This window comes from Carassius carassius, chromosome 32 (genome assembly GCF_963082965.1).
Source record: "Carassius carassius chromosome 32, fCarCar2.1, whole genome shotgun sequence".
NCBI lineage: Eukaryota > Metazoa > Chordata > Actinopteri > Cypriniformes > Cyprinidae > Carassius > Carassius carassius.
This window is the reverse complement of record NC_081786.1, coordinates 12659298-12679124: the sequence shown is the minus strand read 5'-3', so window position 1 is coordinate 12679124 and position 19827 is coordinate 12659298. Positions and strand designations below refer to the sequence as shown.

The 19827-nt window shown below is 34.6% G+C and overlaps 1 protein-coding gene across 2 annotated transcripts in view; it reads right to left on the bottom strand.

Moving 5' to 3' along the window:
* The window catches only part of LOC132112733 (beta/gamma crystallin domain-containing protein 1-like), a 40542-nt gene extending 20885 nt beyond the window's left edge, over positions 1-19657 (bottom strand). For both annotated transcript variants that reach the window (XM_059520372.1, XM_059520373.1), the window contains exons 1-2: positions 19213-19657; positions 4145-4292 (exon numbers count right to left, since the gene is read on the bottom strand). In XM_059520372.1, coding sequence (XP_059376355.1) covers positions 4145-4292; positions 19213-19514 — 450 coding nt within the window. In that variant the 5' untranslated portion in view covers positions 19515-19657. The remainder of the gene's footprint in view (positions 1-4144; positions 4293-19212) is intronic.
* Positions 19658-19827: the final 170 nt, after the last annotated feature.

Sequence of the window (19827 nt, the reverse complement as noted above, 5' to 3'; positions counted from 1 at the left end):
GTTATAAGTTATGAAAATAAAGTGCATATAAAAACCTCGGAGCACCCGAGGTGAAATGACTAAACTTATACCTGGCCAATTCTCTAAGGAGCAGTTCTCTCTGAAACACGTTCCTCCATGTCTTTACCTCCACCTACTAACTTTAGAGATGTCCGAATCCTGAACGAATCATTCTTTAGAGTCGATACCTTTTAGTGAATCGGTTCACAAAAAGAGACTGAACAATTCATTCACAAAACGAACTGAATCAGATCGAACTGAGCCTCATTAAAAAGGGAATCGTCTATTTAGGATTTGCGCAGAAACCCTGGAAACCGGCACATTGACTCCTGGGTAAGCATTCGGAGTTAACAAATCAAAACGTTTTTATACTTAAAATACAGTTAGTAAGGCAAAATCACACAACGTTTTCACCATTACGACTGTTTAATAGTTCAATAAACAGTTCAATAAGCAAGTACAGTAATATCACTTACATTTTAGGCAGAAACACAGCGCATCTCACAGCAACCAGCCGATTCATTGCTGAATGATTCCGTGCTCTGAACGAATCGGTTGAGTCAAAGTTTCATTAGCCCATGCGTAAACATCTGATGAATCAGACGTTTGAACGAGTCGCTTGAGCAAACAACTCAGTGACACTCATTAAACACTCACTACTGGCACCTACTGGCGCTTTAATTTAGTTAAAAAAAAAATTCTTGTTTGTATATTCCAAAAAAACATTTAAAACAACATCATAACATCATTCAATGCAATTTTATTTTTTTCAGTGTAAATTATTTAATTTGATAACACAGAGATAACAATAATCACATTATTATAATCAAATTATAGATTAAATGTAAAAATAATAATAATAATAAAAAAAACTGACAGAAAACTGATAAGAATATTGCTTCAGAATAATTATTATATGTTAGTGGTGTCAAATGATTAATCACATCCATACTGTATACATACTGTGTATATTTATTATGTACATATAAACACATACAAAAGCATGTATATATTTAAGAAAAAATATATATTTCTATATTAATTATATTGATATATAATATAAAAGATATAAATATATAGATGTAAATATTGTCTAAATACCGCATGTGTGTGTATTTATATATGCCTAATAAATATACACAGTACACACATATATTACGCAAGCAAACTTTTATTTTGGATGCAATTAATCACAATTAAGTTTATATAAATATATATAAGCCCCAAACCATAGAGCCCCCCCCCACCACCACCACATATCAAATCCCAATTGAACCCCTGCCTGTCGAATCAACACGCATAGAAACGTTTTCAGCTGAGCAGGGTAAATTACTTGTATTGTTGTCTACTACATTGCTTACTTTTTTAAATCATGGCTGCAACATATAAAAGGAGGTCATGTTTTATTTTTAACATTTATTAAAAATAAACCGGCATGTGACTTCAGCACGTTTAAAAGCGGAATTTTTGAATCCTTTTGAATCGGCTCTTTCAAACGTAGGCTACTCTTCAAAAGAAGTGCAACTATCCCAAACTAGGACAAAGACGATGTCTCAAAACCGAGTGCTGCCTACCTAGACAGCACTTTGGGTATCACCATAAGCGCGTTCCTAACGTTTAAACATGGTTATATTATTGAACTGTTTTAAATTTATATGTTCCGACTCAGCTCAGCGCGCATTAAGATCCAAACAGCACTTTTGGAAAAATTGAGCGCGCATGTGACTCCAAAACGTACTTGTCTAGGTAGGCAGCTCACTATGTTTTGAGACACAGTCAAAAACTCTGCAAAGTAACATAAATCAGTGAAAACAGACAGACACACACACAATTTCCTTCAACATATTATAAAATATAATTCTCCTTACCATTTTATCCAGCAGTAGCCTAAATAAGGATCGAGTCGGTCTCGCTTATTGTTTTACATATGTACCAAAATCAGGACGCAATTAGTAAGCAGTCCAAAGTTCACAGAAATAAAAACAAAAGAAACACATAGACGATCGTGTATTAATCCAGCTCGGTCCTCGATTACAATCTACATTCAGACCGTCTGCTCATTTAGTCGCTGTTCAGTCGCAAACTGCACGAGCCGGAAAAATGTCAAAACTTTTTGAAGTCGAAATCATGTTCTGTTTACTTTGGTGGCGCCGGTCTAGGAGCATTGCAGGTTCTGCCACAGACAAGCGAGCTCACTTTAGAGCTGTTGTGCAACTCAAAGTGAAACAACATTATTCATCCACAAGTCAATGTATGAAAATCGACCACATCCAACTAAACGCCACACCCTTCCTCTCAATCCAGCGTGGCTCTCCCCACAGACTACTGGACATTAATAAGGCCAAATAATAACACTAATAATAATAATCATATGTTATAGTATTATTATTATTATTACATTTTCTTATAATAATTATATTTTTATTATTAAGTAGGCTAACTTTATTATGTCATGTCTAATTAGTTTATAAATTAGAAGATGATTAGAATACAAAAATATATTGTTTTAATATTAATACAAATACCTGATATAACAATTAATTACTTTACTGATTACATTTAATCAAATTCTGTATTGCAATTGTCAACTTTCTTCTTTCACTTATGTATATCACCAGTGCTGACAGTGAATAAAATAAAATAAATCAAATTTCTGATGTATTCATTATTACATTTAGTTGCATGTTCAGTTCCAAGTATGTGTGAGCCGTTAACTTAAAAGTCTGGTTGATCACAATCTTGCTCTATAGTCATTGTGGCTTGAGTATGATACTAAAAAATAATACTATTTAAAAATATATATATTGCTGAAAAGCATTTTATTGATAGCAGGAAACATAAACCATAAGTATAAGTTATTGCTAATATCTTTTAAAAAGGGAAGGTGTGTTCTTTGTTTGGCATCATATGGTTATTCAAACAGAAATAAAACCTTGAAGTTTTCTTTGTTATGGACAACAGAAAGGCCAGCCCTCCTTGAGACTGCTATTGAGAACTTTGTTTGATGTAACTATTGTGTGACTTTGACTTTAGTTTTCTGTCAACTCCGAAGGTCAAACTGAACAGTCTAATTAATTTCAACTGTCGTTATGGAAATCTTTAGTAACAGACACCCAACATTTGAGATCTATTGCTTAGTTAATGAGCAACATGACTAAAGTGGACTATGCAATTCCCACAGAATGCATTTTTGAATTAAAAAAATATAAATTAAGTAAAAATGTATATATTTGTATAAAGAAGAGTGATAACGATATTGCTAATTTATAAAAGCATTTTGTGATGATATGTACGTATAATCTTTAATTATTATATTTTTTACATTAACACATATTACATATATAATTTTTAATTATAAAATTTTAAATCATATTAATATCCAAATTTTCATAACCACTAAATGTCCATTAACTGTGTAAATGTCTGTTTATTGTGGTAAAGACAGTACTAGTACTAGTTTTTTAAGCGGATGTTCACTCTGCTGTCCTCTGCAGGCTTCTTAAGGAGTTTACATCATGAATGGAACTGAAACAGATCAGGTCATCCGTCAAATAAATACAAATAACCTGATATATACTTATTTCAATAACATTTAACTTTTTTGATATAAAAAAAATGATTGTAAAAAAGTATATCTAACGCATCTAGTGTGATTTCTCACCAGTTGCTATTTACCAAGTATTTTCATGAAGTTAAACCATAGCACAAGAAACAGAACACAGGATTCGACCAGTGAGAGTTTTCCACAAACACCAACTGTGCAGAATTTAAAAAAGGACCACATAAAACAAATCCAGTGTTTGTTAGTGTTTTCCTTGTTGTACAGAGAGCTGTGACTGCTGTAATCTGATCCTCTGATGAAAGAAGAGCAGCAACTGCCCAAGGCTAAAGCAAATTAGTCTCTACATAGGAAATCCAGTCTACTTCCTCTTCCTTTCAGTAAACTTTAGTGATGTAATTAAGATCAGTATGTTCTTTTTGTTTAGCAGGAAATGACAAAGTGAAGAGAATTTTAATACCTGTATTTTATCTAAGGAATAAAAGGTGTATCACCCATGTGATGTCTATTTCATGTCCACTCCACATGGTCCACGGTCAAACAGATGAAAGACAGAGTTACCTGGATCAGAACATTTCCACCTACCTTTCTGTGTTTGTGTTTGGGAGAAGATGGATCTTGAAGTGATGCGAGATCCAGGCTTAGCGTGGAACTAGACCGAGAGCGGACAGGGGTGGGGCAGGTGTCGGTCATCACATAGTCCTCTGTTTGGATGCTCACCTGATCAAAACTCCTGCAGAACAGAGATCCAATTGTTACTGTAGTCTGAAAGAAGACTCACTCCCAGATGCCCTAGTTTCCAATGGAAAAGTAAAATATCAGCACAAAAGATCACAAGGGGAATGAATGTATAAGAAAGTATTCTTTTATTATATGCTATCTTGACAGATACTTTTTTTTAAATTAATTAAAAGAAATTTCACCACTAAATCCTCTTTATGTAACCAGGAAAGAACATGTCCAGGTCACATTTTTATGGAAGTAATGATAAAATAAATAATTAAAACGTTACTGCGATCTAACAATTTTTACCTTTTCCTCATAATTATGAGTGCATAACATATCTCTTTTTTCAGAATGGAGTGATATAAACTCACAACTCTGAAAAGAAAAGTCCATATTGTCAGTTATTATCTTGCAATTGCAAGAAAAAGGGTCAGAACTGTGAGATAAAAAGTTACAATTACCTTTTTTATTTTTTGCTTTCCTGTTTTACTCCGTGGTGTAAACAAAAAAACTAACTTGCACAATTTAATTAAGAGTTAAAAGAAAAAAGTTAAAATAGTGAGATATCGTTTTTTTAAGAATAATTAAATGTGGCACAGGTTATACATAAATGTAAATATATCACATTGTGTAATAAATATTAAAATTAATTAAGTGAATGTCTTGCAAATGTATCTTGGAAGAATGTGGTGTTGTGTTTTCAGGTTTAGAATAAATATTAAAGGGATTGTTCACCCAAAAATGAAAATGATTTACTCACCCTCAAGCCACCCTAGGTGTATATGACTTTAATCTTTCAGGAGAATATGATCAGAGTTATACATAAGCAAAAAATTTGAATGGATTTTGAGATTTTAAAGCTCACAAAAGTGTGTCCATCAATCATAAAAAGTGCTCCACACCACTCCGGAGGGTTAATAAAGGCTTTCTGAACAAAGCGATGTGTTTGTGTAAGATAAAATCCATATTTAAAACTTTATAATGATTGGAAGTTTTTAAATATAACTTCAATTGTATTCAGAGGATTGCCTGAGTGTGAGTAAATCATGGGGTAACTTTCATTTTGCAACTAGTAACCAGCAGGGAGCAGGCTTAGATTAGTTTTGCTTAGTTGCACAAGTCTGGCATAGCCTTCTTCTTCCTTTAGTGTTTGTCTTCACTTGCCATATGAATCTTGTGTGGGATATGGCACACCTTACAGGCACAGAAAAAAAGCTTTGGGAATCACTTTGACTCATTATGCAAAAAAAAAGATCAAATAATTCATGATTAAAGATTCAATGTTTTTTATTCGACTGTTAGCAATTTTGAAAAAATAAAGCAATTAAACTACCACATTTAATCCAAGTGACTTTGCTGACTTCATATATAGACACTTCACAGCATAAACAATACTTGAATGCCATTCGGCGGAAATCACAAAAATGTTCTTTGACAGGTTCTGAAGCGAGGGCCTCGCAGATCTTCTGCCTGCAGCTTGTCTGATCAGCTGGGTGGTTCTGACCACAATCCAGTGTTCATGCTTGACTCATCACATTGAAAGAGTTCACATGAATTAAGCTGTTAGGGTGTCACATGCAATAAAGAGCTAATAATATTCTGGTTTCTATATACAATCCAACAGCCCTGCCTCATTCAGCTAGTATTTGACAAACTACACAAGGTTTAAACTTCCAGGAATATAATATTTTATTTAGGCTACACATCCGTCATATTGTAAGCTAAGGCTGAAAAGGGGTTAAAACTTCTGTTTCCTCTCTGACTGTTTGAGCCCTCTGGGCAAAAGCCGAAATGCATGATCTGGCATGTGTGTTAGTAAGGGAAGCCATAATCACAGGGCTATGGATGCTAAAGCAAACAACCTGAGACACCTGTGGCTTTTCATATTTAATTTGAATAAACCCATAACCAGTTCTAGGTTTTGTCATTTTGTCTTTTTTGTAAACAAGCAATCCGTTGACAGGAAATTGCTGATCTACAGTAACTTATCTTCAGCTGACTCACCTGGTTTCCAATGTATGTGACTAATAATATAATGTGTATTGATCTGTCACATACAGTATAACATTTTGATTGTGTCATAAAACACATGATCTGTTCATCCTAACTCTCATGCCTCCTTAAAAGTATCATTTTGTTAATAACTTATTAATGAATAGAACAAGCTTCCACCCAATCAGAGCATGTCACTTGTGTCTAGTCAGCATTTATCCCTGTCATAAATAATATCATTCATCACTTAGATAACATATTTAATAAATGCAGGAGTGGCAGAGCTTGTTAATGACAGACATCTGAATCTCTGGAAATCTGTTGTGCTTTCTATGGAATTATGCTAATGATTCTGTGCACACCTACAGTGTCTATAATTCATTCTGTGCACAATAGTCCGATGTTGTTTATGCTGCAACCAAATTGAACTGTTTGAACCAAGCGTTGTTTTTCAGTCTCACGCTCAAATATAAAAGTTAAATCTCCGTTACTGCTCTAGCAATCTTTCTTACAAAGAGGATGGAGATCTGCCAGTGAAACTAAAAATATAAAAATTTATATTTGTTCATTGACATAATGCTGAAATAAAATAAAAATATTAGATGGAAAGCTTTGAAAACTTAAAATTGAGAAATGTTGTCTTGGCATTGAACTGAAAAAATATTTATGCTGCAGTAAAATGACAACGGCAGTAAAACAAAACTGAGATAAAAATATAGCTAGATAAATAAAAAATAAAAAAATAAAATAAAATGAGAAAAGCACAAAGTTACTAAAGCTTAAACTGATTAAACTGATGAATTTAATAATGTTCATTAAACAATAATAATATATTTTTCTGTTGATTGTCTGAATGCATACATATATATAGAGAGAGAGAGTGTTTATGTTATAAGTTGGTGTCGCTATAACAAGTTGTTTTTGTTATGTAAACTTAAAATCAATAAAGAATCTGTATTTTCTACTGATGACATTTTTATTATACAAATAAACAAAAATAAATCAGGCTCAGTTTTGGAAGATTATCACTAATGTACAGATGACAAAAAAAATAGGATGAATTACTTCCAACTGAGGTGAGGGCAGTTCTGATCACCTAGTATAATTCAAAATCTTTGGAGGAAAATAATTCACCAACAGGACACTGAAACAATAAAACTTGGACTGTAAATCTATAATTAAAGGGATTTATGTATGGAAAATGCATTTGAGAGGGTTAGGGTTACTTTCAAGCAAGCAAGAAAATATTTGTGAGAGCTTTGTGTTACGATTAATATCCACTAAGACTGCTGCTCCGTCAGCAGCACTGGGCCGCACCTAACTGTTACATAACACTGACATTCTGACCCAAATCCACACGCTTTCTGAACCCCCAAGCCCCCCCCGCCCCCAAAGACATGGAAAATAGACATGCTGCATCAGTTTCTTTGCTAGATAAGAGTGTGTGTGTGTCCAGGTCATGTGTATAAAAGGGTTTTGTGTGTGAGTGTGCACATAATGAAACTCAATGCCTTTGTGTACAAGGTCCACATTTTATGTTCATGTTTACAATCATCTGAGAGAGTGTGCCTTTTGTTGTCTATGTCTTCTGTTATGGTTGTGTCTGAAATGACTAAATAAACACCAGCCAGCATATTTCTGACTCACTTATAAAGCAATATTCTGCAATGTTTCATACTTATTAACGACTAGCACAAATCCAGAATACTTTAAAGAGAGCATTTAAAGGGACAGTTCACCCAAAAATTACACCCGTGTCATTATTTATTCATAAGTTGTTCCAGACTTAGACCCTATTCTTTCTTCTGTGGAACATAAAGGAGAAATACACTGGCCAATATGTGTTATTTAATAAAAGTAAATGGAGAGCCAAACTGTTAAACTTTAAAATGTCAGAAAACACTATAAAGGTATCAGAAATGTTGTCTACATGACTCGTGCTATATATTTCAAGTCATACAATTTCTCTGTGTAAGGAACAAAATGCAAGGTGTTCAATGCCATTCAAGTAGTTTAAATGACAGGTTTTATGTTGCTTGTTTAGATGACAGATCCCATTTCAGATTCGTTATATGGACTACACGCTATTATTTATTAATCTTTCCTTAATTTGTATTACACAGATGAAAGAAAAAAATATTGGTTTGGAAAGACATGAAGGTGAACAAATTATTTTCAGTTGGGTGATTTTGTAATAAATAAGGTCAAATAGTTAAATATAACTAGGAACAACAGATGTGACCAGAGACGCATCTGATGCATCTTTTGGCATCATGGTACAGGTGACAAAACAACTGAATACACAAGAATAAGACAAATTACACATGATGAGCCGTTGCAGACAGTATTAGCAGAGCCACACCCCTTCATCACATAAAACAGAGCAAACATTGCATACAGTGTCAAATGCTTCCAGTGTATTCCTGAAATTCAGGATACAGGATGTGGAAAACCATGCATGGAAAGACAACAGGCAACATGATAATAATCAAATAAAAAATGTATTAATTTCACTCAGTATTGGCAGGTGCTGCAAGAACTTTGAACACAATTTTAGACTGTGGTTGTTTTTCTTGAATATCAGCAAGAGTGTACATAAGAATATTTTTTAAAACCGCATTAAAGCATTGCATCATAACAGGCAACTCTGAATCACTAGATTCACAATGCGAGATGCTGAGCTGCCTGCCACTATAGGGATGTTTTGTGTTTCTAAAGAGCGGTAATAAGACCAAAAGGTCTCACCCTTGTTTTTATCTTGGGCTTCCATTGAACAAAATGATCTGAAGCTCCCATAGATTTTACACACACCCACACACACACTCAAAGGTTACACTAAATATGGTGATGTTATTAATACAATGTGGCCTGGTTGGTTTCACACCTTATTTTGAAAACATTGAATCTATTATTCTTTTTAAATGATTATTGTACCAAAGACAGAAGTATTTTTCTGTGGTAATGAAGCGAAGAGGCTTGTTAAATGTAAATGTCCACTGTGGCAGATGTACAGCCATGATATTCTTTACATAACAGATTATAAACTGATTCACCTGTCATCACAAACAAATGAAGGCCATGACAAAGAGCTTCTGATGGAGAGAGAGAAAAAGAGAGAAGAAATAAACGAGGAAAGAAGAGAATGTCATTATATAACATCAATGAATATGTATTTGGTGAAATACTTTCCAAGCATTTGTTAACTCTCCCTGATATTACTGATACCAAGGCTACCCAGAAAGATCTACATAAAAAAACTTCCATATATATTCAATAAAATGTATTTATTATAAATAAAATATAATTAAGAAGAAGTAGAAGAAGTTTTATTTATATAGCGCCTTTCCATAGCTCAAGGTTACTTTAAGCGCCTTTCCATAGCTCAAGGTCACTTTAACATAATGCTATTCAAGATATTTACACACCCACATAGACAGACACATAAGGCCACATATAGCCATATTATCCAAAATACATATTAAAAAGATACATTTTAGCTCAGTCTTGAAGGTTGACAAAGAAGATATATTACGAAGTGTAAGGGGTAGCGAATTCCATAGTTCATTAACACAAAAAGCATACATTTTTCATGTTTAATGAAATGATATGGTACAACTAAAAAAGTTTGAGAACCAATGGTCTAAAGTTAACAGTGTTTAAAAAGTGCAGTCCACATGTTTACATATGTTTATTACAGTGACTTTGAATTAGCTAAAGTAGTGTGGTAAAGCAACAGATTTGTTTTTTTCTGCTATCTACTTTAGTTTGTGTGATTTGTATATTAATGTTTAAGTCAGGTTTATTTGTCAGTGCTTTATGTTGTCATAATTATTACATGCTTCCAAGGTTGGAAGTTCAACAAATCAGTCAATAAACTACTGTGATTGTAGTTGTTTACTAAAAATGTCATTCATATCAATTCATGCATCACCTAATTTCATCGTGACATAGGCCTGGCCTACAGAAAAGAACATTTCTGTTTAATCTATCTAATACTGAGTTGGTCATACTATACAATGATTTTTTAGCTTGTCTTTGTTGAATAATACAGAACATAAAGAGCTATAAAAATAATTGCACATTAAATCGCAATTACATTATTTTCCAAAATCGTTCAGCCCTAGATTACAAACAGATGAAGCAGTCTTAACATGAACCCCATCAATTTCACAGGACAGGTCCATCCTTCCGACTGATGTAACTGAGCAAATTATTATAATTTCTATTTTGTTATTATTTAGTTTAAGAAAATTCATCCAAAAAGACATCCATTGCTTGATATCCATGATGCATGTAATAAGTGAGTCAGGCAATGATGGCCTATCAGAGCTGGTTAGGTAAATCTGAATGTCATCAGAATAGCAATGAAACTGAAGTCCATGCAGGTGTGTGATGTCACCAAGTGGACATATATGATTAACAGAAGTAGGCCAAGAACTTCACCTTGAGGAACACCCTGTGAGACTGGAGCATTGTCAGATTTATACCCTTGTATAGTGATATAATATTTCCTATAGCTGATGTAGGAAATGAGCCAGGAAAGAGCTAAACAAAAAAAGACAAGAGATGAGTATTTCATGGTAGACTGTGTAAAATTTGAGCTTAGATCTAGAAGAATCAAGACGTTTATTAACCCAGAATCCATAGACAGAAGAATGTCATTTACCACACGAAAAAGAGCAGTTTCAGAGCTATGTGATGAATGAAATCCTGACTGAAAAGGTTAAAAAAGGCCATTAGCATTTTAGTAAGATCTCAATTGTGAAGCCACAACTTTTTCAAAAATTTTACTTGAAAGAATGGTACATTTGAGATTTGCCTATAATTCTAGATGTTTAGATGATTTTTTTTTTTTTTTTTTTTTACAATATTTATGATATTTAGTCATTTCTATGTTACTTATTTGATCATTTGTGTGACTGACACTTCTGGAATATATGTAGTAGGTTTAGGTGTTTAGGTGTCTCATTAAAGCCTGGTTCACACGGCAGGATAATTAGGCCGATTTTAGACCCGATTGACACCTTCCGACAATCTTAAGGATGCTCCGATTATCGCAAAATAACCTGATCAGATATTCCTGCCGTGTGTGGTGTGTTAAGACTGCTCTCCTCTGCTCGGAAGGACGTCGGGACCGCTCCGATCTCAAATCGGGGATATCCAACATGTTGGATTTATTTGACCCGATTTCTTCTCGTGTGTGGTGTCCCCCGAGGACAAACGATCACGCAGCCTGTGGGCTGTGGCGTGTAGCCAATCAGAAAGCGAGGTGACGAGGCGGCGAGGAAGTACCGGGAAACAAAATCAAAACAGCCGCCGGCATGGCGCACCAGAAAGTCCGGTGGACGTCGGAGATGGAGGACTTTGTCTCCACTTCTTTGACCATCGCCTTTTCTTGTTTTTCTTATGTTTTTTTTCGGTTACAAACAAAGCACAAACTATGGCCACTGCATCCTCTTCGTCCACCATGATTGTTTACTCTGAAGTCACGTTTGATCTCGAGGGATTTTGCGAGATTTCCCGTCTGACCTGGGAATGCTCGGGAGTCAAATCGGTTCGTGTGTGATGTGTTGATTTTGCCGTGTGGCTGCACACCACACACTGTACGACCAAAACTGTTTAGACCCGTGATTTTTTTTATCACCGTGTGTGGGGTCTCTCAGGTTTGGAAAATCGGCCGACAATTTTAAAATTGTCCCGTGTGAACCAGGCTTAAGATAAATGAGTTTAAAGGTGAATTGTTGTGATGATGGTTATAGTAATATTAATGATAACACTAAAGTTTTCAGTATTAATGACTGCTGTGGGCGAACCTATGACATATTTATATAAAATTGCACTTGTATTTATATGGCACTCCAAGGTACTTGAAAAACATTTTGCAACAGCAGGTTCCACTGTTTGTTTAACAGTGATATTCTGACCGCTTTCATTTTAAATTATAACTTTAAAGAAAGTCATTCTGCTACTTTACTAATCCTCTCACATACACGCAGTACAAAAACCACAGTCTCTTTCATTTCACAGTTTAGAAGAAAGTCATTGTGTTACCTTACTAATCCTCTCACATACACACAGTACAAAAACAGTCAGTAGCCTGAACCATGTCAGATATATGTGTAGTTTGAGTTCCTAAGCCTTGCCAGCTATTTCCTTTCAGTATCTTTCTTGTTAACACACGTCTCCCTGTGTCTGCCTTCATCTACCTGGGATTATGTGTCTTTTAGAATGTTTCAGTTTTTGGTTTTGAATTCATTACGTGATGGATGTCATTGAGTCTCCCCTCAGGATGTTGGTTTGATATCCCCAATAAAACCTGATTTAATGCAGACTGCATAGAATGCAATACAATGAATCTGAGAATCAAGTGACATACATTTCTTACAGTAAAGATGAGTATTTTCTCTCAGGTGTTTTGTAAAGCATTTGAAATACATACAATGCAAAAATTAGAATGACATCTTCCCTGAGATACCATTATTTTTTTTATCAATCCTTTAATCAGTGATTAATTAGTAAGTGCAAAATATAGGTTGTGAGGTATTTACAGAATGGGACACAGTTGGATTCTCATCTTCACATTATGACAGTAAAGTAACAAATCTTTTAACAAATCTCTTGATTTATTGTTGTAGATGTAGTTAAATGACTATAATTACCATTGCACTGAATAAAGGCATTTCTAACATACTAGAAAGTATTTTTATTCACTGTAAATTGTCGTAGTCAGTGCATGATTACATTCAACAGAGAATCGTCACTACTACAATTTAACTTAGGCTACATTATGCTGGAAAAAAACATTATTGATTTGAATTTCCATTGTTCGTGTTTCAACCCCTTGGGCTAGACCCCCCAGAGCTGGAACACAATTTGAGCCTCTAACAACTAGAGGCTTTATTCAGTCAGTTTTCTGAGAAATGTGTCTGGACTGGTTGAAACACCTCTCAGTGATCATGTAATTCCTCTAAACAGATCACGTAATGTGTCATTTCAGAAACCTTATATTCACATAAAGATAAGACACAAATATGCTTGATAAGGGAAGAAATTACAAGATTAAAATATCAGTAGCAAGTTACCACAAAAAGAACCATAAATCACCTTGAAATAGCAAAAGCATAATTTACAAATTATAAAAGAAATATGGCTAGAACTTAATGTTAATGATATGCCAGAGAATAAAAAGGTGCATCATTACAACTGAGCTTACAAAGCTGTTTTCTCATGTCTTTAAAAAGATTGTTGCAAACAATGTGAATAGTGTCAACTGTCGCCCGCTGAGGTTAGAAATAATAACTTCCAGCTTTTAAGCCTTCCTTTATTATTATTATTGCTATTACAAAAGGTGCTGATGAATCAGATTTTTAGTTATTCACCTCGAAGGTCACAGGTCATATAATAAACTGTATTCAAAGAAAAAGAACAACTTCAGAACTGGTTTCCCTGGTTACATTAGGAACCTTTATTAACTCACAGCCAATGATCGGACATGTACAAATATACAAAAAGCATTATTATATAGACTGCAATGTGAAGGAGCAATCAGCTTCTGTTTTATCTCGCTCACTAGGTCATTTCCCAATCACTCTTTGCACATTCCTGCAGCATGAGTCTGTGTGCTTATAGGAACATGCAGAGCAGCCCAAGACAAAGAGATTTTCAGACAAAAAGAGGGGTAAATGTCAAGATAGAAACCCTCCAGCACTTTCCCCAACTTATTATATATACAGATACCAGAAGTGAAGAACTGGTGGTCTGTTATGATCGAAACATTAACCATCTCATTGTCAGTGGCATGCCAACAAAATAACAAGGTAACATGTACGTTAGATTTTTTTCCTCCAATAAAATAAAATGGTAACATTTTATAATCTCAGAAGAAAATGTACAAAACCTTCACTGGGACAGTAACTTTTAAATATGTTCACTTTAGGGGGGGAAGTCGTGGTCTAATGGTTAGACATTTGGAATCATAATCTAAAGGTTGCAAGTTCGAGTCTCGGGGCGTGAATGTACAGTGCTCTCTCCACCTTCAATACCACGACTGAGGTGCCCTTGAGCAAGGCACCAAACCCCCAACTGCTCCCTGGGCACCGCAGCATAAATGGCCCACTGCTGTGTGTTCATGGTTTGTGTGTGTGTTCACTGCTTTGTGTGCACTTTGGATGGGTAAAATGCAGAGCATGAATTCACCATGGGTCACCATACTTGGTTGTATGTCATGTCACTTTCACTTTAGTACCTTATTTAACCATAAAGGGTGCATAATTGTACCTAATATATATTTTTTTACAAATTTAATCAAACATAAATACAAGTATATGTTTTGAATAAAAGTATGTTTTCAGTGTTACTGTATGACATTCTTTAATGTTAATACATTTATTGTAAAGTGTTACCAGTAAAACATTATTGTATATTTTCTTTGATTCATTAAAAAAGTCAAGTATTCCATCAAAAAAAAAGAGCTATAGTGTGTTGTTTATTTATTTTTTTATTTTTTTCGTTTCCTTGGCAGCAGTAAATTAAAAGCAGAAACCTGAGTCATTTATCATGCCAAATCTGGAAAGAACCCCTGAAATGTGTCAACTGAATACAAACACATACTGTAAAGGTGCTTCAGGCAAAAAAGATTGTATCATTAAAGACAAGCACTAGAACAATGGGGAAATATAGAAAAATAAAAGGAAGACCAATGTTCATGCTTAAAACTCATCTATGACTGTTCTGAGTGGAAAAAAACACTTTTATTTCTGCTTTACAAAACCGTTCTCAGTGTTGCATAGCCAGATGTTTGCCAACCACAGTGAGTCACTGCTCCTCCACAGCTTTCTAATATATGCCAGTTTTAGAAGAAATCTTGGCAATGGTAACAATTACTCTGCTGAGATCCATCCATGCAGGATTTTTGCTTAACACACTGTACAGGTTTGGCTTTTCTCATGAGGGCCTCACAAATTTAGAGAAGCATGTCAAAAACAGACTTGTAAAGACATCTGAACTTGCCAATTTAAACAGTTCATAAATCAAATCACCCTTACAACAAAGATTTTTATTGCCAAACTCTGTTTCAAATATACACTGCAACTTAAAAATTAATACGAAAATTAATTCGCAATCATTTTGGGTAAATGCAAAATCTATTTAAAAATAATATATATATATATAAGCTTTATTGGCAAGTTATGTTTTAAATCTACTGATACCAACAGGTTTATATGATGATTAGGTTTAGGTTTGGGAATGGCAAACATAACCTCTGTATAAAAACACTACATCTAAGAGTTGTCATCACTAATATAGTAAAACCAGCGTGAGTTCTCTTAGCAAGTTTATGTCATGTCAACAAAGCTTCCAGCAATATCAGTCATCGTTACGAAGAGCTGGATTTTTCTCAACCCCCACCTGCCTGCAACACACACACACTCGCAAACGCATACGCCCTGCCCTCAGGCAACTTTAAGCAGCTCTTTCTCATTTCCAACTGATCAGTGTTTCCACAAAGTTTGATCCTAAACCGTTTGGCTTGACTTTTTAATATCCTGAAAAGGCTAATGAAGCTGCTGTGGGCCACTTTACATTCTCAAACACTTAGTGTTGCCAACTGTGAATGTGTCCTTCATTTCATTTCATGTATGTAATTTGCCTATGTTGTACAGGTGATCCTCAATCTCACATATTGTTTTTTCAGACCCTTTTAGTTCATTTAGTGTTTGGAAGATGAACTTTACATCTTGATGAACTTTATGTGTGTTGTACTTTATTGACTACAACCTAAAGACAGAAAATAGTAAGTGTTATGTTTGTACACTGACTCAATGCTAGTTAAATTAACAATAACTGAGCAAATTGGTTCATAAATCAATACATTTATCAATTCATAAATTCAGTGTAATATAATTGTCTCTATAAATAGACATATGTATGGACAACACAAGTGTTTTGAAGATACTGTAATACTCTTTGTTCTGAAGGCTGTGACTCTTGCCTACAGTGGAAGGAAATTCTCGCCAGTATTCTTCATCTGTGGTCAGGGACAGCTTTACTTCCTTTAATATTTGCCTTTAACAAATAATGTATGTAATAATCTACAGTCAAATCAAATAAGGCTGCTATTTTGTCTCTTACATCATCTGTTATGAAAGTAAGGCGACATATCACTTATATCAGTATGCTTATTTAAGATTAAATACAAAACAAACTTTTCTATTTTGTTTAGGATTAAACTGGTTTTGCGACAAGTGCAACAGAAAAATACATTGAAAAGCATTTAGTCTGGTGACTGAAAGTCGTCGATCCAACTGAACCCGTTTCTACTTCCTGCAGTGATGCCAAGCATTATTTTGTTTATTCGTATGATCATAAATTAAGTTTAACAGTCTCATTGAGAATTCAGTGTAGTGGAAAATGATAGTAACATGGCAAAACATCTTCAAAAATACTAATTAAAATGTTACATGTACAGAAATTGTTAATTATGGACAATAATAGTTTTTATACTAATGTTTTGAGAACATTATTACAGACCAGATAACAAACATTCTAATAATGTCACTGGAAGAACATTTGTTCATAACTTTGAAAGAACCTTGCCAGAATTTTAGCGAGGATGTACTTAAGCTTCTGCGTTCACATGTAATCTGGAAAGAACAGATCACAAAAGTCTATGAAAGATTTCTTTATTGTACTTGCTACTTAAGCACATGTGAGTCAGTTAAACTAAAAAAGCATCCAACTTGTGCAGGAAAAAACCTGCTATATAAGACAAAGGTAAGGGCTAAACAAGTCAAGCTAAATCTTTCCACTTGAAGACAGAAGCATGTTTGTCTATTTAACAACATGCTCTCTACATCAAATCAAACAAAGCTTAAATGTGATTACGCAAGATGAAAATAAATCAAGAGTGGGACTATAATGAACTGCTGATTCTTGTCAGATCCTGGTTTTGTGTCCAAACCCTTGATTGTTCAACACAGACGGAGCCTTGCTGGAATTGTGGGATTGTTTGGGGAGGAATAAAGAGTGTTTTAAGCGCTGGCTCAATGGAAGGTAATTAGCCTTTGGCAAGTAGTGATGTAGCACATCTTAAAACAAAACCCAAGAGTCAAACAGGCTGATCAGCTCAGTACAGATGCAGCAGTCCTGTGAGAGCTTAAATCGATGACATACTATCTTTCCACTGTGTTATGGTATACGGTTCTGAAATATGTACAGGATGTCCTCCAATTGTCTTCACTATGCAACTATACACATCCAACCAAGCAGTCCACTATATCACCATTTAAATCCATGTCTAATAAACTACATACAAATTAGATCAATGGTACTTAAGTATAAAATGTCAATATCGTGTAACCACTAAACAAACACTGAATAAAAGTTCACATTGTCTGCATTTAATAAGTGATACAATTATTCCAACAAGATATGCCCACGGCACATGTCATATAAATGTAGCCTGTTTAGGAATCCTCTGAAAATAAACAATGCATTTTTGTACATATTTGTCATTTCCAATATTTCTGTATATTCAAAATGATTCTTAGTATATTCTTATAACTTATAATTATTCTGTGTGTGTGTGTGTGTGTGCGCGCATGCGTGTGTGCATACACATTGCAAAAGTCTTAGGCCACTAGTTTTTAAAAAACAAAAAAGTAGTATATATACTTTTGGCCAGCGTAGTTTTGAGAAAAACATTTGATAATGAGACCCCCCCCCCCCATTTTCAATTGTTTTATTTCAATGAAAGTTTAGGTTTTTGTGAATACTTTGAAATAAAGATCAAAAGGATTAACAATGCAGAATTATTTTCACAGGGTTCTTTGTTCATATTTACGAAGTCAATTAGGGATGCTCCGATCGGTCGGCCGGAGATAGGTATTTGTAGCAATAGCCAACAATACACTGTATCAGTGGGCCAAAATTATAAATTTTTATTTTATGCCAAATTTTTTGAGGATGAAAAGTAAAGAATAAAGTTCATGTTACATGAAGATATTTTGTAAATTTCCTATCATAAATCGGCCTATATCTAAACTTAATTTTTTATTAGTAATATGCATTGCTAAGTACTTCATTTAGACAACTTTAAAGGTGATTTTCTCAATATTTAGATTTTTTTTTTGCACCCACAGATTCCAGATATTCAAATAGTTGTATCTCAGCCAAATATTGTGCTATCCTAACAAACCATACATCAATTGAAAGCTTATTTATTCACCTTTCAGGTGGCATATAAATCTTCATTTCAAAATATTGACCTTTATGATTGGTTTTGTGGTGTGTGTATATATATATATATATATATATATATACACACACACACACATATATACGCACACGTCTCACAGTCAGTCAATTATTTTACAATTTTACACAATGTGAATGAGACTGTTAAATAATGGTCATGAGGAAGGAGGAGCTTAATTGTCATGATTCAAATAAAGTTTCAGTGTTTCATTTTTGAATAATGCTGCAGTATGGCATTGTCTTTATGCAAACTATAACTTATTTCGTTTTAATGTACGTTGAAATATGACTGTTCTTGACAGGTTTTGAGATTAACACAAATTAAGATATGAATACATGAATCAGGTCAATCAATCAAGTTGTGAGCATACGATTAACTGACAGTTTTGATAATGATTTGTTTAAAAGAACGTTACCCTACTCTACCCTAAAAGTGCTACCAAATCAATAATAACATTAAAATTAAACCACCTTTTGAAAAAAAAAACAGCCTTAGATGGTTTAAGATGTTCTCCCAGTCTGACCAAGTTAAAAAGTGTTCAAAACCCCTCTAAAACACACCAACTAACATCGGTGGTGTGAAATTAAGGAGAGATTAGAGCATATGGTGTTCATTCACAAATTCCCATGACAGATATTCAGGGGAACACGCATTAGAAATGAGAGGACAGATCACTCGCCTGTGGTTGAACATTTCTCCGGTACTACTGAGAAACTCTTTATCTTTATTCCTCTTTTTGGACCTCCAGGTCGGGAAGCGTTTCTTCTTCTTCTCGCTGGGGCTGGTGGGCAGTGAGTCCGGGAATGAGGTGACATCTCTCGGGCTCGACGGTAAAGTCATGACCGAACTTCTGAGACTCACTTGGTCGTCTTCTGGTGGAGTGCCCCACTGACCCTCAGTTCTGTCAGAATCCCTGCCTTCCTTATCGAAGCTCTTTGACTTCCCAAACAGTTTCTTAATTTTGGACTTTGATATGCTCATGGTTTTCTTTCGTGGAGTCTTTACCCGACATAAACAAAGGTGAAGTATACCTTTGGTCTTCCGAAAGTGTCAAAACTGAAAGTTTGAAATGCGCACGGATTGTTTGGCGCGTGCTGGAGGCTCAGAGTTATTGACGCGCTCCTCCTGACCTGAAGCTCGCGGGAGCGTATTGGGCGGAGCACACACTTCTGCTTTGAACTCAGTGTAAACTTTTCCCTTGTTAACGTATTTCTTATAGACCAAAACTGGTCCGAGCTGTAAAACCTCACGAAAATAAGTTAAAAATAAATAAATAAATGAATTTTTTTTTAAA